The sequence below is a fragment of the Caretta caretta genome, chromosome 12 (assembly GCF_965140235.1).
Source record: "Caretta caretta isolate rCarCar2 chromosome 12, rCarCar1.hap1, whole genome shotgun sequence".
Classification (NCBI taxonomy): Eukaryota; Metazoa; Chordata; order Testudines; family Cheloniidae; genus Caretta; species Caretta caretta.
The window spans coordinates 43,050,718-43,074,186 of record NC_134217.1 but is presented as its reverse complement, the minus strand read 5'-3'; the positions used below and the strand labels follow the sequence as shown (position 1 = coordinate 43,074,186).

Here is a 23,469-nt window from a genome sequence, read left to right as displayed (position 1 = left end):
CCAGCTCACTTAAGCCTCTGGGGCTTGGGCTATGGGGCTGTTCCATTGCTATGTAGATGTTCCAGGCTTGGCGGGAGCCCAAGCTCTGTGACCTTCCCACCTCGCAGGGTCCTAGAGTCCCGGACTTGGGTGGGAGCCTTAACATCTTAACAGCAATGGAATAGCCCTGCAGCTCAAGCCCCACGAGACAGTCAGCTGGTTCAGGCCAGCCATGGATGTCTAGCTGCTGAGTATGCGAATATTAGACATATGCTAATAATAGGATTGGAGCCGCAACTCAGATCCTTGGTCCTCTCGTTGCTGGCCTTTCTGAGATACAACAATCAGTCACACAGCCTGATCTGACTAGGCACAGGCCTCAATTTAGAAATGCTAGTTTGTAAGAATAGAAGTAATTAACCCCACAGAAGGGATTTTTAAATATAAATAGCTATGTGTGTGCTGCTATGGACTAAGCACAAGTGACTCCTTTATGGTAGTGTTGCCAACCCTCCACGATTGTCCTTGAGTCTCCAGGAATTAATCTTCCATTAAAGATTATGTCATGTGATGAAACCTCCAGGAATAAATCGAACCAAAACTGGCAACCCTACTTCTGGTCATGGTACTACGTATGTTCCCAGTGTCACAACAGCCAGAAGAGCTTGTGCTTAGTCAGACATCACCAATGGAATACGAGAACTGTAAGGTAACTCCTTCGGCAGGGATATAACTGGAGCATTCTCATGGATGGATCTGCTCTGGTCAGTACTGGCGACTCTTACCCTCTGCCTCTGTCCCAACCAAAAGCTGTGCCCAGTCACATCAAAGCATGAAGTCATTTTCCATTTCCTGTTTTGGTGCCGGCCAACCAGATCATCCCACGTCACCCGATCTGAAAGTTATCCCCTCTCATACCAGAGCTAACTAACTTCCTTCCAATTCATGTCCCATATCAATTATGGAATACCAGTCTTCCAAACACAAGGAGGGCTCCCCACTGAGAGACAGTTGCATAAACTGATCTCTGACTAATGAGGGTTAGGAGATCCTCCTCTAAGAGCATGTTCTCCTGTCACTGCCAATCGCAGGGTTTCTTGCACCTTCCTTTGAAGCAGGTGATATTGGCCACTGTTGGAGACAGGGTGCTGGACAAGAAGGACCTCTGGTTTGACCCAGACTGGCAATTCCTACATTCTTACACTTGGTTTCCTGCAGTAAATACTAGAGCTGGATAAATATTAATTTGAAATCTAAATAAATTTGCTTGTGTCACAGCTCTCTTTTGCCACATTTGGTCAGCTTTCGCAAGGGTCATTTTTACCAGCATGGATACCTGCCGGAAGTATATTTAAGATTTACTGCCTGTGAACGTTTATCTGATTATAAAGGTTACCCTCCTGCATTGAGGGAAGAGAAACAATACCACGTGCCTTTTGTGATGTATCACAACTAAATAACACAGCTCTAACAGCAAGCCACAGAGCACATAACATTAACAACAAGCCACAGAGCACACGGCATTTGCCAGAGATTTTCACCCGATGGTTTTTGAGAAAAAAAACCAGCATCTGTTTGTGGACAAACTGCAAACAAATGAAAGGCAAAACTGCACAGAATAAATTATTCCCTACACATGATTCACTTATCTCTGCTGCATACTCTTATCAAAGTCTTTCTCAAACTGGAGTTATTCCTGCAGAAGGGACCCCAGCTCCCTTCCCAGGTGCGCGGTACTTATGGGTGGTTCCTGGGGTGTGGAATAGCAGAGTCTGCTACCATCGCTTCCCCAGGCCGACACAAAGTTGTGGTACCTTGGCATTCTAGGCCTGTTTTTTTTCCCTGACTGGAAAAGAAACCAAGGAAAGTCCCAGCTTGGGGAAGCAGAAAGAAGAAAAGCCTGAGGGAGCTGCACCACGGAACTTGTCTACACTAGTCTTCCCCCCTGAAATTTCCCATGGGTGCAGCTCCACTGGTGGTAGAAAACATGTAGACGTGCTGGCTTTTTAACCCTTGTTACTAAAACTGGTGGGAAATGTTAGGGGAAAAAGGCCGAGTGCAAAGAAGGCCTCAAAGGAAACCAGTAACCCCACATTCCCTTTCTCTTAGAAGCTTCCCTTGATTGGGCAGGCTGGTGAGTCAAAAAACAACATATGAAGTGGGGTAACTAGAAACAGGTAATTTACTAGGCAGCAGAGGAAGCTGTTTCAATTTCTTCCAAATAACTGAAAATTCACAGTAGCAATTTGACTCTTTCTGAATGTCTGTCGTAATGCACACGAGACTCATCGTTGATGTCTCTGACAGAGACTTCTTCTACAGCTGCACAAGCCGCAGTTGTTCCTTCGTCCAAAGGGCTCAAGAGTAGAAGGGAAAGTACCTGTGCCAAGCAAAGTCATTTTGAATATCAGAAAGGATCAACCTTCTTAAACTCTCTCCAGACTAGGGAGAGCGAGGCATGGCTATCGCAAAGAACCGAACAGACTGAGTTTCTAAATTCTTCTGTCCTTATTGGGTAAAAATTCATGGATCCATAAACCTCTAATGCTGCCTCTGCCTTACCAGGGTGGGAGGCTTTGGGCATACAGCCTTGATGTAGTTCCAAAGTTTATGTGGTATTTAGATATTCCCTTAAGGCAAGAACCTAGTATTGTGTGTGGAAGTAAATGCACCCTAATATATCCTCACAAAGGAGATGGATTAATAGTGGAACATGAAGCTGGCTAGTTTTCCCAGCAGAAGGGATAGCCAGTAACAATATAGTCTCCAGGGCTGTGAATCTTCACTCTACGGTTGTTAATAGCTCGGGCAAAGGGAGTTCTGCTGAAAGGGCTTATAGCATCAGTCCTGTCCACTGCCGTTGGCACACAAGCACCTGAAAAGGAAAAGTCTCCTGATGCCTTTAAGGGGAAATAAAACAAACGCTTTCATTTTCTCATTCAGGGATCCCACAGCTGTGAGATTTGCTGCAGCATGCAGCCCTTCCCGCAGATGTGTGCTGCAGAATCTAACCCTTCGTTTAGGGAAATTCCAGCCTTACAGTTACAAACTGTTCAAAGGTGAACTGAGCGCAAACTGATGCAGAATCAGGAAATACTGCAGACAGCCAGAAATAGGCCTGACTTTAAGCTGTGCCTCTTAGGAGAGACAGCTCAGGAGGTGAAAGGTCACCTTTGTACCTCCCAAAGCCTGAGCTGGGTCAGGTCAAGAGGGGCAGCATAAGGCCATTCCTGGCAGGAGAGAGCCAGCTGCTTCTAGCTCCTTTACACCACAGCAGCAGCATAAGGGCCAGAATACAGTCAAGAACTGGGGCAAGTAGCTCTCAGTGAGGTGCAAAATGCCCCATTTATCTTTGTGTGCTGTGGATTCTGAAAACTAATTATAATAATTTAAATGCTAGTATCGTTAACCATGTAGGGGCACGCCTACACTGCAGTAACACACTCACAGATGGCCTGGGTCAGCTGACTTGGGCTTGCGGGACTGGAGCTATGGGGCTGTAAGACTGCGGGTAGCTGTTTAGACTGGGGCTGGAGCCTGAGTTCTGGGAGCTGCAAGATGGAAGCGTGCTGGAGCCTGGGCTCCAGCACAAGCCCGAACCTCTACACCGCATCTTACAGGCCCACAGCCTGAGCCCCACAAGCCAACGCGGGCATTGAACTGCCGTGTAGGTACATCCTAACTCCTGATTTTAGCAGTCACATACTTACCCACTGCTGGATGCAGAGATCGATACTGGGGCTGGTGCAGCTGGGTGGACTGCTGCTGTCAAGAGTGGCTGGAGTGGGACGCAATGGATTCAAGAACTGCAAATATTCTCAGGTCAATTTTGCTCTTGCCCACAGCAAGGAAGGAAAGAGGAACTGCATCCCCTCTCAGTGCCAGTCCCAAACCGCCCCCAACTCCAAAGGTTGAAAGGCATTCCACCTGTCTAAAGAAGGGATTATTTAGCAGTGGGGACTCTGGGTTCTCCAGACCTACCAAAGGAGGTGCTTGCCTGCAATGGAACCGTTTGAGTAGCAGCTGGCAGTCTGTAGGTGTGTGCAATTCCCTTGACGCTGCAATCCATATACCAAAGGTGTAAACACCCCACCCCCATTCCACTATACCTCCACAAGACTCACTCACAGTTGACTTCCAAAGAGAAGGAGAAGAGAGAGGGTCAGTGTGGCTCTCTGGAGGCAATTCACTCAGAGGACCAGTTACCTTGGGTAAGTGATCCTTTCCTTGCCTTCACAAAGGTGGACTGCCGGAGAGCAGCAGTGGGCTGCTTGAGGATGTGGGCTAAGGAGCCCTGGAGAGTTCAACAGTGATTGAAGCAATGCCCTTCTGAAGCCAGCATCTGCTCTGGATGCTGTCTTGAGACAACAATGATTTGTGAAGGTGTGAATTGAGCTTTGTGTAGCAGCCCTATGTATTTCAGATGAGGGCATAATATGGATAGTGCCACTGAAGATGCTGTTCTCTAGTTCAGTGAGCCCTGAGATGTTCAAACACAGGAGCAGCAGCTAACTCATAGCATTCCTGGATGTACAGTTTTATATGCTTAGACAGCCTTTGAGTTGAGACGGCTCGACCTCTGGAGTTTTCTCTAAAGACCACCAATAATCTGCTTGACATCTAAACAGGGTAGTCCTTTCTAAGTAGCAGCTGATTGCTTTAAATGGCCAGAGTATGTAGCCTCATCTCCCCAGGATACTGATGGGGCTTTGGGACAAATAAAGATAGTGATATAGTCCAAAGTGAAAATCTGATACAATACTGGTTAGAAATTTGAGCTGAGGCTTAAGACAGACCAATGCAGTATAAGGTGGGTTGGCCAACAAGGTCTGCCGTTCTGAGAACACTGAGACCTTCAGCAGGAAGTGATAGAGGAAGAAAGATCCCATGAACGAAGAGCCCCTCTCTGAGTATGGAGAAGACGAAATACATGGTACAAGAACCAGTAAAACCCCTGAATGGGACAGCATATGCTTGTAAGAGCCTGTAAAATGGTTCCATCAGGGGTCCCTTTCACAGGGACACGATAAGCACAAACAGTGATGGAGCAGACCTTCGCCATGGCTGAGAATTGCTTTGCCCCTGTTAGCAAAGCCATGGTCTCTAGCATAACTTCTCGTGAGGGTTTTCTGGACTCCAGCAGCGCTGCCCTAATCTCTTCAGCTGAAGACAGCCTGCCCTAGAAATTCAGAAGTCATGCTGTCAGGTGAACACCCTGCTGTTTGGATGGGATAAAGGATCTTGATTTGAGGGAGGTGGAGTGGATGATCTTTGGAAAGAGCCAGAACAAGCTGTGCTATACGTAGTCTGGCACAACTAAGGTCATACTAGCTTTGTCCTGTCAAATCTTCCTGCCTCTTGTGCATTGGGGATCCCTGTCAGCTCTCAAGCAGAATTTTAGACATGGTTATTCTGACTTGGAGCAAACTAGTTCATGATGAGCTCATCCTGCAAATATCAGAAGAGCCAGTGAGATCCAGAAAAACTACTCATGCTGATTTGCAGCCTTCAGAGTTGGGGTTGTTGGCTAAAATAGTGTTTAAGGGTCCTTCATTGTGAATGCATCATTCTCATGGTTTGCTTCCTGACACAAACTCCCTGTCTGTTCAGGTAATATACCACAACCATAGTATCTGAGAGAATCTGCACAGAATTTTCTTTGATCCTTGGGAAATGGGACCTGAGAGCCAATCTGATGACTTAAATCTTTAGCAAATTTGTACGGGCCTGGACTCTTCAGGTCTCCGTGACTATGAAGACTCAAAATTCCTGGTGTACCCGTCAACTCAGATTGTAATTATTATCTAACGAATGAGAGCAGAGAAAGGTATCCAGGTTAAGACATTCTCTGGTAGCACCCATCACAGAAGACAGCCTATGCTCTACTGAGACGAAATAAAGAAGGAGCAAGTCTCCTCCAGGACATGAATTACCCTCTGTAAAACTGGGAGCTTGTATGCCAGTATTCCAGGTATCGATGTACCTGTGAGATCAGACACCAGACATACCTGTAAAACCAAGCATTTGAGGAATGCCCTCAGGACTGCTACCAGCCTGAAAGGGTACGCCCTGCACTGGTAGTGTTTTCTGCCCATCATAAACCTGAAGCACGTCCTGTGCCTTTACCTTCTTGAGATGTGGAAGTAGCACCTTGAAGGTTGAGGGTGCAGAGCAGGGGTTATGCTTCCTAAAGAAGCTATGTATTATTTGATTTTCCTTAAATATTGGTTTAATTCATGGAGGTCCAGGATAGGATATAGGCCAGCACTTCGTTTCAGTATAATAAACTTTTCCTGCACTGTCCTGTAGCACCACACTTGTATGGTTCCCGTCATCATGAGGATCAAGACCTCTTCTCACAATAGTTTCTTCTGAGAAAGTACCCTGAAAAGGGAAGGTGGTTATATTTTGGCATGGCTTTGAACCTAAGGGAGAACACCCCATTCAATGACCTCTAGGGTCCAAGAGTTAAAGAAATGGCTTTCTGTGTTTGGGATAAACAGTTCCCAAAGAGAGGAGTAGAACAGGAAGGTGTGCAACAGTCTAAATCTCTTAGAACTGGTGTGGAGTCCTGCAGCACACCTTTATGCTTGCTTAGCTATAGCAGGACCTGCCATTGGGTCCCCAGAAGTAGATGCCATTCATTAGGTGAGGCTGAAACGACAACTAAGGATGTTTGCAGAATAATTCAAATATTTCCCTGGGGAACTATAGAATATAGCACATAGTTATATACAATCTAACTTCCTAGAAACTGAGTCAACAGAGACAGGTGTTTCAGACTTCTTTGGCTGGTTTCAACAGATCTTCATTAATAGGCTAGAAAGTTCTCTCTCTCTTCCTTGGAATTCTGTGAATTCTTGAACTTGGCAACTGCAGGAATCTCCAGAGCTACCGCCATTCTGCCCATCTTGCCCCTGAAAGGCCTAGGCATCACGCAGAGGAGAGGAAGAAGTAGTTAAGACAGTCTCATCCAAGGATGAGGGAAAAAGGGTGCCTCTAAAGGGTCTCCCACCAGTTCTCCTTCCTCCTCTGAGGTAGAGTGACTGAGGCATAAATACTGCAAGGGATGCAGAAACAGCAGGCTACAGGATCCAGACAGCAGCCTAGAGGAAGAGACTTCCTGGGGAAAGGAGACTCTGATCTCTTATCATCGCTTTCCAATACAGGAGATGGAGGATCATAGGTCCCAAAAGCTCTAACTGTGCCCATATTGAGGAAATCCTAGGTAAAACACTGTAGCTATCCAAGATGCCTTCTGGTGCTCCTCTGAGGTGTACCTGCAGCAGAATGTTAAAGAACTTGCTTTTCTTGAGTTCAAGACTTCTATGGGACTGAGTTGAGATCTGGCAGGAATTGTGGACTCTGCAGTCTGATGGCATTGGCTTAGTCTAGAATTGGGGCTCCTGTGGAGGATTTGTCCATATGGTGCCAGGGAGAAGACAGCTCTGGAAAGAGCTTGACAAATCAGAAACCATTTGACACATCCTAAGAAGAACAGTCAGGTGCAGCACTTAGGGCAGGTCCAAGTTCTCGGACATGTTCTCCTATAGAGTCTTCAAAGAATGGTCTCTCTTATTCCTTTGGCCATGCCAATCTGATGAGTGTTCTCAGGCAGATGACATGGCCATTCTGAAGAGGTCCTTTTCTGAAACCCCAATAGTCCAGGGAAAACACGCTGTGCTCCAGCTAGACTCGATAGTAGGGTCTTTGCTAGAACACTTTTTCTTACTACGTGGCTTCCTCAAACCACTGGCACTGTAGAAGGTGCTTTCCCTAGCTCCATTCAAAGAACTGCTGTAATAACTGGGGCCTAGTAGGCCTATCTCAGTTGTGAGCCTAACTGTGGGAAAGCGGATGGAAATGTATGAAATGGTTCTAGTCACCCGTAACAAGAAACGTGGATGGGAAAAGGTAACAAAAGTGCAACTCAGCCTGTTACAGAAGATTGTTTATAAAAATCAGTAAGAGTGGGGGGGGAGGGGAGGAGGAGACAGTCTAAACAAATAGGCTTAACGATACCACTCAAGGACTTGTTGAGATCATGCCCGGTAAACAAGAGGAGGAAGGGATTGGAAATCCGTGATCCAAAATTGGTGTGTTGGAAATTAGGCCTAATTGGTGAACGTAATGAGAGCATGGGCTATTATGCCCATCACTCCCTTTTGAAGTCCTTAAAAGAAAAAACTTTTCAGAGAAAACCGGGAAATGCGAGTGCAACAATTGCTGAATGAAAAGACGGAGTGAGCTTCATCATCACGGCTGCTACCTTCACAATCTCCTGGGGCTCTGGAATTTACCACCACATCCTTGCACCTTGGTGATCCTAATCCCAAAAGATGTGTTGACCACACTGGGCCACGAGAGGAACCCAGATGATATCACCACCTCCAGTGGCTCTGGCTAAATCCCAACCACCACCTGAGATGTAAGTCTTTGTGCCTCCCGCTCCATTTGTCTGTTTCCTTCCCCATCTAATTTCTTCTCTTTCCTACCTCTCTCCTCTTGCCTTCTGTCTAAGGACAGTGTGATTTAGCTGGCCAAGACTGTATGTTTTGCAACACTGCTGTAAGTCTGTGACCAGAGAGGCAGCAAAAGCAATGCCCTAGTTAGCCTGACACTGATACTAGGTCTCGGGAGTGGCCAAGACTGCGTGCTATGGCTGTGTTGCTCAGTGAGACTGCAAATGTGAATCAACACCAAAGACAAGATGCATTTTCAAATCTTTGGTGTTCTTGTCTCTCCTATCTTGTGGGAGTTTGTTTTGTTTTGTCTTCTAGGAAATGGGATTGGACTGTAACAGCAACAAATAACCACAGCTTAAGACCATATCAACTAAGTTCTCTTTTCCCCTCCAAAAAGCACTGTTATTACCATCTCTAAAACCATCTAAAAGACTGTCAAACAGGAGGAGCTTCCTTTTAAAAAACTCTCTTCAGCTAGAGGGAATGGGAACAAGAGATGTTGTTAAAATGAAAGCCTTACTTATTTTACATTTCATATGCTTTCAACTCCCCGCTTCTTTTCTATATCTTTAATAAAAGGTTAAAGATTTTTAATGGTGTGTTTGCCACGTCAATAAGCGCCCCAAGCTCTCTGTATTCCAAACCCTGGAGCTTGTTTAAAACTGTTTAATGCTGGACAGTTTCAGGGTCTCCTTGTTAGGAGAAGGTATCCCTGACTCATGCACTATACCAGAGAGCAGCTTCTGGAGCTGAATCTCATAGTCCTTTTGGGTCCTGTAACAGCTATGGCAATTTCCTTCAATATCTTTGGGAGATCTTACAGTATTAAGTCAATGTCTCATTGTGGGCTAGGGACTGTATGTAGTTCCATGGAGGAGGGGGACCACAGCCCTCCAGGAACAAAGAAAAGTGGGGTGGGCCAGGCGGTTATTTGGCAAATTCCCTGCTGTAACACCTCCAGAGAGCTACCATCTTCTGGGGAGGCTCACGTACACTAGTTCAAATTGCATTCACCAGATGCCAACAGACAAAGAAAAGACTTTTGGAAAAATGACCTAAGTTTAAACTGATTAAGGACCTTCTTTCCATGACTGCTCCAGCTGGTGAAGGAAGAGGAACGGAGGGATCACTGGGGAAGATGGAGTATTCATACTCTCTGTTTATGGAAAGTAGGCCATAAGGGAATTGTATTTCCCTTTTACTGCCAACTATTGCTCAAAAAGAATCCGTGGCTGCCTGGATAGGCATGTAGGTACTATTGTAAGGCACTCTGAAGGCTAAAAACCACCAGATTTTCTATCACCATTTCTACAATGCAGTTTGTGTTGTCAATACAAACATCTGCAATATACTGAAAATTTGGGAGCAGCACTAAATTGAACTTAATGTAAAAAGAAACAACACAACAGATATTGTTTTGACTGTATTATTCCTTTTCATATTTAATTCAATAAAAGCTTCAATTTTCATGTTACTTGAAGGTGCTGGAGAATTTACAGGATGTGTCAAAGCAAGCAGGGGTCCTTGCCCCAGAGTACACAGGGACTTGCCTACCGGATATGGAGAGACACAGCGAGTTAGTAAGTCTCTTGCCTTGCTAGAGAACATGGATTAAGGAACTAGAGGCAAAATAACTACTCTTTATAGCCTGCCAATTAACATAAGAGAACAGAGGGCTCATGAACCTGATTTCAGGCATTGCCAAGGAAACAGCCATTTGTGCTGAAGACACAATACCAGGGAAAATGTCACATTTGAGCAGAGAGATGATAGTTCCAGAACCCACCTGTGTTGGATGGAGTGAAGCCTGGCAAGGATGGGCTGTTGAGGCCTGGGAGCAAGACTGGAGGGATGCCCTGTAGTGCTGGGTACGCAGTAGGAAGGTTAAGAGCTTGTAGAGGGGTATTATCAAACATGCCCTGCTGTTGAGCTGCCAGACCAAGAACCTCATTGGCTTTTTTGATCCGGTCCAACTCCTGCTGAGCCATCAACTGACGTACAGTAGCGGGGTCAAAGTACTCTTTCTCCTTATCCAACTGGCTTCCAATGGTGTCTTTAACTTTGGAGATATGCTGTTGAGAGAAGATATGGTCACGTACAGACAGCCGAGCGCTGTACTTGATGCCACACAAAGTGCACTCTGTTTTGGGTCCCTCATAACTTGTTTGGTTTATACCAAAATGCTTGGCCATGCTTAGCTTGGACTTCTTCTCCTTTGCCCTAGCATTCTGGAACCAGACCTGAACAACTCTCTTTGGCAGTCCAATGTCATTACCTAGGACCTCACACTCCAGCATGGTAGGCGTCCTGTAGTCGTTAAAGCATGACTTTAGGACTTTTAGCTGGAGATTAGTCATCTGAGTGCGAAAGCGTTTCTGCCCTGGCCGATCCCCACTGTCTCCAGACTTGCCTGCTGAACCACTGGCACCAGGGCTGGGTGAGCAGGGGTCTGCAAGGCTGGAGGTTTCGCTATAGTCCACAGTACCTTCATTGTCATACTCTTTACTATAAAAGCTGGGAGCTGGGCTGACAAGGCCAGAAGACAATCGATCTTCATACTCAGACATTGCTATCATGGCAGCCTTTGTCAGGCCCTCACTAGGTCCTGATGTTGATTTGATTTCAGTTGCAATCCCCGTTGCACTATCATTGTCTGCATTGCCTTCATCTCCTGTTGTAGTGTCTGTGATTGCAGTGTTGACTGAAGAGCAGTCATCATTGTCCAACTTTGCTTGGTCAAAACTCAGATTAACTGAGGATATGGAGGGGCTTTCAAAGTCTTCTATTCCTTCCACTTTAATGGAGGATGGACTAAGCAGAGTTCGAGGTGAGAGCTCCATAGTTTTGCTTGCTGGTGAAAGAGGAATACCCTGACCATCACTACTGGTTGGTGGCAAGTGGGAAAAGCTTGCTCCATCAAAAATGTCCCCCTTCATTTGGAGTCCTCCATCACAATCCAAGAGCATAGCAGACAAAGTCAAGTTGTACCCAGCTCTCTTAGCCTCGTGCCAATGACGGGATCGGATATGAGCTTCCAGAGCCGTCTTTGCTTTAAAGAGAGCTCTGCAGAAAGGACACCGTCTATGGGCTTGGGCAGGACCCACAGCTCTAAACTGCCCTTTCCTTTCCCGTGCTCGAGTGTTCTGAAACCAAACCTGCACAACACGTTTCTTCAAGCCCACCTCATGCGCAATGTGATCCAACATCTTCCGTGTTGGGTTAGAGTCGAGCAGGTACTTTTGGTACAGAATTTCCAGCTGTTCTGGGGTAATAGTTGTCCTTAGACGCTTATCTCTCTGAGGTTCTTCTCCGCCAGTCCCACTGTCATTTTCCCCAGGGCTTGCACTGGCCTTTTCCTCCAGCTTTCTCTTCAGAGTGTTCATTGTAGATGTTGGGGTTGAGGGTGAAGTGGCTGAGCTTGCTGGAATCTGAGGTAGAGTTCCAGATAGCAGCTGGCTTGCAAGTAGTGGATTACTGGGGTCAAAAAGCATGAAAGGCATATCTAGCGTCCTATCCAGAAACTGCGGATGGATAAACTGATTTTGTGCACTCAAAAAATGAAGCTGCTGATGCTCCTGCCAATGCTCAAAGGAGGGAAATGCCAGTTTACATTGGTCACACTGGTACGGGATTAATTGAGGAGGTAGGTTTGCTAGTTGTTGCGGGGTGGACGTATGAAGGGGCTTGAGGGAAAGATGTGAGAGTTGAGATGGACTTGGGCTTGATTGTGGCAAAGGACACTGGGGTGGTTGTGCCTGTGGCGGAGGCTGTTGTTGTAATGAGGATGGGGGGGATAATGGTGAGATCTTTTGGTGTGTTGAACTTGTCTTCTGTTCTCCTTGGTCTTGCTGCTGCTGAGGCTCTTGCTTTGGTTGCACTTGCTTGTCTTGAGTTTGGTTTTGCTGTGTACTTGGAGGTTCAGATTGCTTTGGTTTCTCATCTGTAGCTTCTATTTTAGAACTATACACGGAGGACTCATCTGCCTCAGCTGTGAGCTGCAAGAAGGCTGAAGAGGTTGCATTAGCTGAGGATGTGGGGGTGCTGTAAGCTTGAGAGGGCATTGGTGTGCTGCAGGAGGAACTGGTTGGCGTCAATAGCTCCATTGCATCCATAGAGTCTTCATTCTGGCTATCATCCTGTCCATCCTCATCCTCATCCTTATAACAAAGCTTTTTCTGGTGTTTGATAAGATCAAAAATGCGCTGAAAGACAAGACTACATTTTTTGCACTGGTAGTTTAAGTTGCTCGTTCGAATGTACCTGTCATTTGTAAGCTCCCGCCGTTCTCCATCTTTGCCTTCTCCTTGGTTCTCATAGTTTTTCCTAGCTTTCTGACGGGCGTTCTGGAACCACACCACTATAACCCGTGTAGGGAGGTTCAGCAAATTAGAAAGTTGTTCAAATTCATCATCCTTTGGATAAGCATTAGCATCAAAAAAGTCCTGCAGGACTCTGAGCTGGTAATCGGTAAACCGTGTCCTGGAGGACCTCTTGCTTCCCCAGTATTCGTGCTTTTGAGGTTCTGGAGAGGGAGGCCGTGAGTCTATCTTCAGTTCTTCCAGGCTGGTAATTGGAGGATTGCTGAAGTTGTATGGGGAATCCTTGTTGCGCTGGCGTTCTTTGAACAGAGTGTTTCTAAACCAGTGTTTTATCACTTTCTGTGGCAGTCCAGACTTGTCTGCCATCTCTTTGATCTGTTCCTCACTGGGAGAGTTGTTGATATCAAAATACTGCCGAAGAACTCTGAGCTGGTCATCTGTGATCCGAGTACGTGGCCTCTTGTTCTGCTGTTGCTGTAGAAGGCTAGGGTTGAGCTGATGTTGATACAGCTGAGCCAGGTCCGCAGGTAGAGAGTCTACAGGACCAAGCTGAGGTGGTAACTGGGCAGGTAATGTTTGTAGTGGCATAGTTTGCATCATAAGTGGTGAAAAGATGGGCAGCTCCATTGGCATAGAGAGCTGGGTGAGTGGCACAGATGGCTGGGCTGGTGCAATTGTAGGAGAAGTAATAGGTGGAGCAGAAGTAGGAATGGCAGGAGTGGAAGCTGGCTGAGGAGGTGCTGTAGGGAGTGGAGGTGGAGGAGGAGGAGGAGGTGGAGGTGGCTCTGGAGTCTGAGGTCTCAGTGGATACAGTTTATCATAGTGCTCTCTGTACTGCTTGGCAAACCTCTCCAGCTGCTTAAAGGGGAAGTAGTGTTGGTGAACGTGCTCTTGGTGACTCTTTAGAATGAGGATGTTTGAGAAAAACTTGCCACATGTGTCACATTCAAGCTTTTCCAAGTTCTCACCCTGCTCTGTCTTCCCATTTTTCTTTTGCACCTTCTGCTTGTTCTCGTTGTACTGAATGACCAGCTCAAAGCCAAAGTTTTCTAGCAAGGCTTTTGTGGCATTGCCTCTTGCATCAGATGCGATACGTGGAGGAAGTAGGGAGGGTTCTGAACTATTGCCTGGGGCAAAGTCTTTCTTGTCTTTGGGCTTTAGGTTGTCAGGCAGAGACTCTTTAGACAATAAACTGCTGTCTCCCCTCTCTGCATTTTCCCTTTCCCTCTGGGTTTCTTTTTCCTTCTCCTTAATAACGGATTTGTTTTTTTTCTCGTGATGCTGGCTCTGTTGTATATGGACAGAGTGAGACTGTGACAAAGATAGTTGGCCTTGCTGCTGTTGCAATATCTGTGTATGGCTCTGCTGTGGGAGCTGAACTTGAGCCTTTAAATCTTCCAGCAAATTTGGACCAGTACCAGATAGTGTCAGAGCACCACTGGTCACAGGTAAGCTAACTTCTGGATTGAGCTGGAACTCAGCACTGGGGATGTAAAATGGAAACAGAAGATGCTGCTGTTGCTGAAGCTGGAGTAGGGTTTCTGTGGTCATGGGGAAATGTGGTAAGAGAGCAGGGTTGAACAGCTGAGACTGCAGGAGGGCAGCTTGCTGCTGCAGCTCTTGCTGGAGGTGGGCCTGGACTTGGGCTTGCGCCTGTGCTAAGGTCTGAGCTTGCTGCTGCTGCTGCTGCTGCCTGGATGCAATCATGTCAGCCAGTTTCTTCCGGTTGACGTCCTTAGGCTCGGAAGGGGAGGCGATGTTCGCGCTAACGGGGTTACTCGACGGTGCGATTCCCACACTCTCACCGGATCCCTGCTTGAGTGAACCAGGGATGGGAGCTGGGCCAGCGCTGCTGGTGTTGGCGGCTGTGAAGGTATTAGAGCTGCTAGCACCCACTGGACTTGGTGTGGACGAACCCAGAGAGATGCTGTTGCTGCTGCCAGTTCCGTTACCACTGCCACCGCCACTAGCTGCCTCCAGCTTGGCAGCTCGAGCCTTTGTCTGGTGCAAGACAGACCTCATGTGGATCTCCAGCGTAGAACTCTGGCTGTAGGCCACATTGCAAGTGTTGCACTTAAAAGGTTTGTTGTCTGGACTGCTGGTAGGTTCAGGTTGCCCAGTAGCAGACTCCTGAAGGGCTCTTTTCAGTTTATGCAGATGAGAGACTGAATTGTAATGGACCAAAAGAATGTTCTTTTGTGTGAAAGATTCTTTGCAGACTGTGCACTTGTATGGGCGAGATGGGTCGAGAAATTTCTCCATGGTGAAATTAGGACCTTTTCTGAAAGGTAGGGCCCTCTTAGGTTCCAAGCCACAGTCTTCTTGTACTGACCCAGAATCACTGCCAGTAGGACTCTGTTTATCTTCTAGGTCACTCTCTTCCTCTTTATCATCTTCAACAATGATAGTATGGTCATCAGCCAGCGAAGGATCACCCATAGCTAGGAGGTCTCCATTGACCAAAAGCCCACTGTAAAGCTGCTGAATGTCTGCTTCACTCAACTCCAGATGACTTGTCTCCAGGTGCTTCTTCAGAGCTTGGAAGGTTCGGAAACTGCGTTGGCAAAGACAACACATAGTAGCTGCTCTGATTACATGGTACTGAGAATGAAGCTGCAGCTTCTCGATGGTTTTGAAGGCCAGGCTGCACTGGTTGCAACGGTACTTGTAGACGTGGCGATCGGATACTGGCAGTTGGGGCCGTTTAGCATGAACTTCATTGAAATGCGTCTGAAGGGCCGCTGAGCTTTTGAACACCTGGCTGCACCCCTTCTTCCAGCAAAGAAAGCCAGAGTCCTCTCTGGTGGAGCTCTGATCGGCAGGAACAGGTTTGGACTCTCCACTGTGCTCTATGCTCTCAGATGACAGGAGGCCTTTTCCTGAGTCCTCAGAGGTCTCTGAAAACAGAACCGGAATAAAAAGGGTGAAGTGATGCAAGGAAGATACAGTTTAGACAGGACTTGTCTCTGTCACTCATTTACAATTTAAATAAAAATATAAATCATTATTCATTTCTTAATTTACATCTGATCCAGTACTTCCTCCCCCGGCCACAAACAGCGTCATTTTCCTTCACCACTACTTCTGCTGAGGCTGTTACTTCTCACCAAGTATTTAGTTAGCCCCCCCGCTGCCCAAGATTACCACAGCCCATGATGTAGCTCAACGGCCCTCTCATAAAACATACCTTCCCCTTCTGTAAGCAGGCTACTGCCCCATAAGAGTGTGTGGCCATTCCTTCCCATCAGTCTCAGAGCGAGGCCATGCCTCCTCGCTACATGCCGGCACATTATCTTTAGTGCAGAAGGACAGACGTTCCCCCTAATATTCAGCCTAAATTTTCACTTTCTTAACTTCACCTCATTATACATGTTATGCCCCACTGCACAACCCTAAATAAATTTTTCTTCCTCCTTGACTTTTACACCTTTTGACTATCTGTGGACTGCACACATCTCCCACATGATGGTTGTTCAAACAAGCCGGGCATATTTACCACCCTTTAATTCCTCCCCAAATTAAACCCTGTGGTCCCATAACTATCTTTGTTACTTTTCCTTGCTGTCCCGTCAGCTTGTCAAAGTCTTGCTGATAATGATGTGCCAAGAACTAAACATACATTGAGGCTCAGGTCCACTAACGCTGCAAAGAAAGAGTGAAATTCAGCCCCTGCTGTTCCCGACTCCACTGAAGGCTGCTATGCCCCAGGAGAACTCAGCCTTTTGGGGAAGGGCAAGCAACCGTTCCACTGCCATCTTTCCTCCAGGTTCTACCCAAGAGAGAAGAAGAGTTCTAGCAGGGGAGAGATACTCCTATTGGTGGAAGCTGAGGAGGGGATTTGAGGAATCAGCACATCTCCAGCAGCCCAAGCCATGCCATTGGTGTCCTCTCTGGAACGGTGCCGTTCACATGCAAGCCCTGTGCAGAAAGGAGGTGGTGGTTGTCTTAATCCCAAACTTCCTTATAGGGCTCTCCCACTGTGGTCCCTGCACCAGGCTCGACACTGACAGAATCCGACCTAGAGACTATCACCTCCCCATTTGGAGACTAGGGGCCTCACCTATGTACCCAAAACTGTAGTGTCCTTTTTTTGCTGCCATATCACACTATAGTCAGGATTAAATAACTGACCACTGTTACTGGTAGGCATGACTTTACAACAATAACGTAATAAAAAAGGCCAATGTAATTTTGAGCTGCCTTGCTAACATGCCTCAACTGTGGTGTTACTTCAGTGAAATTAGCTGCTTCCTGTTAGATCTCCTGCTGTCTGCACTGGTCTTTGCAATGAATGATCTGTAGCAGAAACTGCATGGGCAAGGGATTGCAATGAGGCCTTTTTCTCTCAGTGCATGGGAAACAAGAAGCTGCTACAATTCAAAGCAGGATGATTTTTCCAGATAAGCGTTAAGTAACTGACCGGCCCGCTTCCCCGGCTCGTCGGCATTGGAGTTTCCATCTCTGTCTGGAGCGGCTGCTGGGAGAAACATACTGCTGGGCATCATCCCTTCCGGTGTTGTCACCTGAGGGCGGCAGGACGGTGGGAAAAATGGGAGAGAGGAGAAATAAAAACAGAAAAATATTTTTAAAATCTTTCAATAAGCAAAATCAGACATCAGCAGAGGTGTCACTTTTCTTAGCTCACTGAAGATTTGTGTTTATTAGACAAAGCTCACATCAGTCAAAAGTGTTTCTACAGTTACATTCTGGACATAATTAGCACTGCACACTAGAAGAATCATCGTATTAATATTTTTCCTTTATGTAGAATTCAGACTTTGATCACTGACAATGTTTTGTCATGGGCTGTGAAACTTCTTGTGCAACCAATTAGGTAGAGAAGTTGAAAGGCCCACCTTAAGCTACTGAAAACATAATAAGGCCCTAATTAAATCACACCTATAAAGTACACTGTAATCTTGAACTAGGGAGCACTACAGCACTATTTTCAAAGTGTATTGATGCAAAAAAAGGAAGGGCACAAGAAAGAAGAGTACAATTAAAGAGAGGTGACGAGAAGGGATGAATAAAGAAAGAGGGAAAAGAGATGGCAAACTGTCTGAAACACAAAGCTGTTCTGACTGTTGGAAAGAAAACAAGTGTTCACTCTGGCTCGCTTCAAAATTCCGTTTGCAATCAGTTGTGCTATCACCAGCCCAAGACTCGAAAGCCATGATTTTTACAAGCAACTAGTGATTCTGGATAGCTCAATTTTTGGGAGCCCGATTTGAGACACTTCAAAAGAAGCTTGGGTTTTGGGCTCTGCACTTTCATAAGATCAGGCCCCCATAAAGTAACTGAAAGTTGGGCATTCAAAATCACTAGTTACTTTTGACAGTTTTGACCAAAATGACTAGGGCTTTGACCAGTGTTTAACATCAGGCGTGCAGCAACAAAACCCTATGTAACTCTGAGCACCACACGCATAGCATCTTAACGGCTGCTCTTCAACAGATGCTCCCCAACACAGTAGCTCAGGAAACCACTCAAGACCATTGTTCCCACTAGTGTTATCTCATAACACAGCCACATGCAGGAGCTCACCCCATAAACAAGTGCTTGATGTTCGTTCTGCTGCTTTGATTGTCTGTGAGCACCTCTCACCTAGATGCTAAAAGGAACATCCTTACCATGCCCTGAGTTCTTAGTGATTGAGGGAGCAGCAAACCCAAACTGACTCACAGTGTGGTGCTCCGACAGTGCCCTTTTCCAGTCACTGACTGCTGGGAGAGCATGGCATGCTGGACACTGCGCTAACCTGTCACGTTCTCTAGTGAAGTTACAAAAGGCTCCCCTTCAGGCCAGGCAGAGGAATGGATTGATCCTTGCATTTCATGGCAGAACAAATGACGTGATTACGTTCATACAGTTCTGCTACCTACCTTCTTCTAAGTGAACTTAAGTCAAAGGCCACAAGGTGCATGTGGGATGACTAATGAAATGCTAGCAACATCTGTGACCAAGGTCTAGCTGAAATACGTGAACCCTAAATAGGACATGATGTCTTCCTCACTGGCACTAATGTAAAGCCTACACAGCATGAGTAGGGAAACAGGGTGTGGTCCAGCCATGCTCAGGTTCATGGGGAGCAGGAGCACGTACACGGACAGCCTCAAATGAAGATTTGATTGTGAGAGATCTCGGATGTCTGACAGCAGAGGGAAGGGATGCTGTGACTGCTCTGGTCACTCACAGAGCTGTGCAAGATGGGCGGTGCTTCATTTGTAATGAAAGAGGTGCTAGAGCTCAAGTGATTTTTTACTTTGGTAACTGACACAGCAAGCCCAGAGGTGCCGGGGCTCTGAACTGCCAAGCCTAGCAGTTACAGGACTCAGCCCTGGCACAAATTAAGCACTGACGGTGAGTGTGAGACAGACACAGCATTTGTGTTTTACAGACATCTATACCCTGTAAAGGCAGCTGCAACTGACAAAGCACTAGGAAAGGGGCGGAGAATGCCAAACTCATTCCACCTTTTATTCCAAAGCAGAACGTTTCTGAAGGATATGGTTGGTGAGTCCAGAGGGAATGCAAGAAGTGAAAGGTCACCGATTAATTCATAGTAACCAGACTCAGAGGAGGGGGAATGAGGTGGGAAGCAGAGGAGGAAAGAAAGCAATGTCCCTCTTCATTTTATCAGCAGGGAAAGTGCTTTCCCAGGATCTTTAGGAATTATGAAAAATAAATAACGAGAAATTAAAAAAAACCCCACAGAGTAGAAAAAGAATAAAATTATCTAACACCTCAGTAGCACATCATTATAGAAAACTGTGGGCTTTTTATACATGTTACAGTAAGGCAGTCATCCCCACTAAAAGACTCAGTACGATGGATCAGTAATTGTTTTCATACACTTTAATTAGAAAAACTCAGATGGCTATGAATAATAATGGAAAAGAGAGACTTTTGCACTTGAAAGGTTGAAGTCAATCAAGTGTGAATGACGGCAAAAAGGAAAAAAATAAAGACACCAATTCATCAGGGCTCTGTTGTCTCGCCGCGTCTTTAATCATAATTCCTGATTGGGATTCAAGAAGGCAGTAAGCAGAGTTTCTTTGTCTGCCTTCACCTTCTGTCAATTAACTCACCCCGAAATATAATCATCAACCTCACATGCGCCTCTGCATCTTAATCGGGGCCTCCAAACCAAGAAGTCCTGCCCCTATATGTGCTTAAGTAATTACCTTTACCTACCTGCATCTCCACAGCCTCAGTTCTCCCCCCTTCTCCCTCTTTCCTCCCCCCACACCCAGAAAGGGCTTTGGTACAGGAAATTGTTATAAGGCAGAAAATTCCCAGAGGGAACTGGGACAAAGCCAGAAGGGCAGGAAGTGAGAAATTGTGTGCATCTGTGTATTCAGGACAACTGCAGGCTCTCCCAAAAAGCTATGCATGGGAGCCACTGGCAAGTGAAACCCTGAATGCAAAGCTCTATGCTTGGCTCATTGCCTGATCTCTCCACCTCTCAGTCATTTGCCAGCTCAGCCTTCTTGATATGCAGTCCTCTTTGCTGTAGCCATCTTCCTGGTGGGGGCCTTCCCCCTCCCACACCCAGTGTCTCTCCCAGGGGGAGTTGCCTGACCACTCATCAACCTGATCACTTGGCATATATGCTGTGTCCCAAGCCCCCATCTTCATCTGTTTTATCTTTTCACACAGTAAACTCTTTGGGGCAGGGACTATGGCTTCCTGTGCATGCACAGAGGGCCTGGCCCACTCTGGTGATTTCGCAATACAAATAAATAATCAGAGTATAAGGTGAAAAGGAAGGCACTGAATGCTGGTGGCCAATCACAGATCACCAGGTAAATGATATTATTTGATACTGTTTATGCTTATGTCTGTATTTAAATGGTGTAACTGTCATGGGTGGACGGGCGGTGGAGGGTTGAGTCTTGTAGGGGAAGTTAACTTATGTGCAAGTTTCATGTGATCATATGTGGTCACTTCTCATTCAGCTTGTCCAGCAATAGCTGGGAACGAATGCAAGCCCCAAACTCCTAAATGCTTGTATTTCCTCATTCAAGTTTCTCTAGTGCGTCCACAACACCAACATCATATGCACCAGTATGAAGGTATGAAAACAACCCTAAGGTATGTATACAATTGCAATGCGTCACTGTGTCAGCTTGCTCCTGTAACCCTAGACCTGAGTTATTCTGTGTACTGGGGCAGCGCCGAGGAGCTCTAGCCGTGACCCCCATGGAGCTAGGGCCTGTACGAACACAGAACAAAGAGATGGTCCGTGCCCCAAAGAGCTCACAATCTCCCTCTATCACTTCCCTTTTGTTTCTTAGCCATACTCACTGCACCATGTTCAAATCAGATTGTCATCCCCTAGGGGCTAGAGTCACATTGTTCTATCTGGGCTGAAAGTCACCTAGCATGTTTCAGCTCTAGAAAATAATTATTTATTTCACTCTCAGAGTTTCTAACCGGCCCATCCCCATAGTATGTAGGCATGTGTCCAAAGGGACCATACGCTAGCACTTCCTGGCTCTCTTGTAAGTCATCCTTCTACACAATGTTATTGTGTAGGCTATGAATGGTATCACCTACATAGGAAATGTATACCCAGTACTATCAGACCTTAGTATGTTTCCTTCCTGTCCGAGCAATGTCTCTTATGCAGTATCCTGCTGCCCCAAGATGAAATTAGCTAGTGAGTATTTATGCTAGGGGTGAAGTGGTCCCTGGTCTTCGTAGATGCTGAGCGCCCACAACTCCAGTTGAAGCCAATGGAAGCTACGGGTGCTCAGCCTCTCTAGAAAGCAGGCTCCAGTACATGTACCTGGTACCCCAAATCAGTGGCCATTTTTGGAAAATTTGGCCCAACTGCTCAGTGTTACAAAGTGAGCAGAAATTGAACACAGATCTCCTCTCTCCTTGTCCTGTTTGTCTCCCTTAAGACTGCCCTCTCTCACAGAGACTAAGCTCAAGCGCTCATCCTCAAGCGAAAATGAGTTTGCTGCTATTTTTGAAAAGGACTCCGTAAGCTGCTTCCTCAGAGGAGACAGTCCAAAATGGCTGAGAGAAACATGATCCTTCGGTGTGGGAATCCTGCTGAAACTGGGCCACACCCACACTCTTCAAGTGACAGCACCGGAGAGCCTGTTAGAAGAGCTGAATGTAACAGTTCAGGGGCTGGAAAAGGGGCTCGGTACAATCTCCACTCTGCCAGCAATGCTGGGCTCTGTAAATGGCTGTTCATCCCTGTTCTCTCATTTCCCTTGCCCCATTTCCACACACCACACCCTTTTCTAAGCCTTAGCAAAGCTTATAGTTGGGGTAACCATCTGTATGGAGGTTCTCATCTTGGCCAGTCTCCTCTATTCTGACCCTAGGAGCATAACATGGGTTTTGGACACATCAAAGCCACGTACTGACCTTTGGACAATGACAAGAGATCAATATTCTATACATTAGCTCAGCCTTCTCCCACTGGCTGCCTCTGCCTGTCTGGGATGCGGGGCCAATCCCATGTAAGTTCTAGGTAGCTCTTCATGAGCTCCCCCAACATGGCCAAAATAAATTAGATTTAAAAATAACCTCTCTAGCAATGGTCTGAGGAGCTACATTAATACCCCCTCTGTCCATGCAGGGGGGAATGCACATACAATGCAAGGTCCCCGAACCAGACAAAGGAGGGAATTTCCATTACAAAGACAGAGAGGGGGCTGGAGTGAAAAGCTTCATTAGACTCAGACAGGCAAAGCGATGGCAGTATACCAAGGTCACTTCTAATTTAGACCATCTAATTGGCAAACATGGCTCCAAATGGCTATCATCTCACAGGGCTCAGAATTAATGAAGCCCGATTATTTTCATTACCTTCATCCGAGATGGAGAACGAGACACAGAGTGAGAAAGAGAAGGGGGAGGGAAAGGGGGTGAGAGGGAGGGAGAGAGAAAAACTGACTGACAGCAGAAGGCAGAGAGCAGTAAGAAGAGACAATAGAAAAGTAGAAAAGAATGTAAAGATAGTGAGAGAGGAGAGAGGATGGCAGAGACAGGAAAGAATTACTCTGGGAGCAAGAGAGAAACGAAAAAGATGAAAAGACAGCTGGCGACAGGAAACCCTGGAAGGACACCTTGAACACGGGACAAGAAAACTGACAACAGAATGAAATGGAGGGGCAGAGGAATTTATGGAAAGATAAAGGATGCTGAGAGGGAGGCAGGAGAATTCCCCATTACTGGAGGCTGCCTGGGAAGCAGTCCCTTCTCCTATTTCGAGCCCATCAATCTTGTCAATTGACTATGGAAGTGAACTGCACTTCACCCTCATTAAGGAGCTCTCGGCCAAAGTGGTGCAGGTCCAGGACTAGTGAAGTGGCTGTTGTGTGGAAAGACAACTAGACTAGTTTAGAGCAGATGAAATACCATATAAAACAAATTTTAACACATTTATTTACCAGCGTAATCAAGTGGCAGCAGCAGAAGACTGGTGCGAACGAACTGGGGCTTCATGGAATGTTGCCTTCAGCTGTCAGGGTATCTTGGGAGCTTCACTTACTGTATATAAACCCTCTATGTCATGTCTTCCCAGTCCATTAGATGCTGGAGTTGCTGCACATGTGCCTTTGGGCTCTGGGACCTCGACATACCAATCACACACGTTTCTCTCTCACCCCACCATTGATGGACTAGCAGAGTCTTGAGAGGGTCAGGTCTCAGAAAGGAGGGCTAGTGCTCTGGCTATTCCC

The 23,469-nt window shown here is 46.4% G+C and overlaps 1 protein-coding gene across 4 annotated transcripts in view; it reads right to left on the bottom strand.

Moving 5' to 3' along the window:
• ZFHX3 (zinc finger homeobox 3) overlaps nt 1-23,469 on the bottom strand; it is a 930,873-nt gene that overhangs the window by 7,898 nt on the left and 899,506 nt on the right. For all 4 annotated transcript variants that reach the window (XM_075118499.1, XM_075118500.1, XM_075118502.1 and 1 more), the window contains 2 exons: nt 17,184-17,286; nt 10,231-15,660 (listed from right to left, as the gene is read on the bottom strand). In XM_075118499.1, coding sequence (XP_074974600.1) covers nt 10,231-15,660; nt 17,184-17,286 — 5,533 coding nt within the window. The remainder of the gene's footprint in view (nt 1-10,230; nt 15,661-17,183; nt 17,287-23,469) is intronic.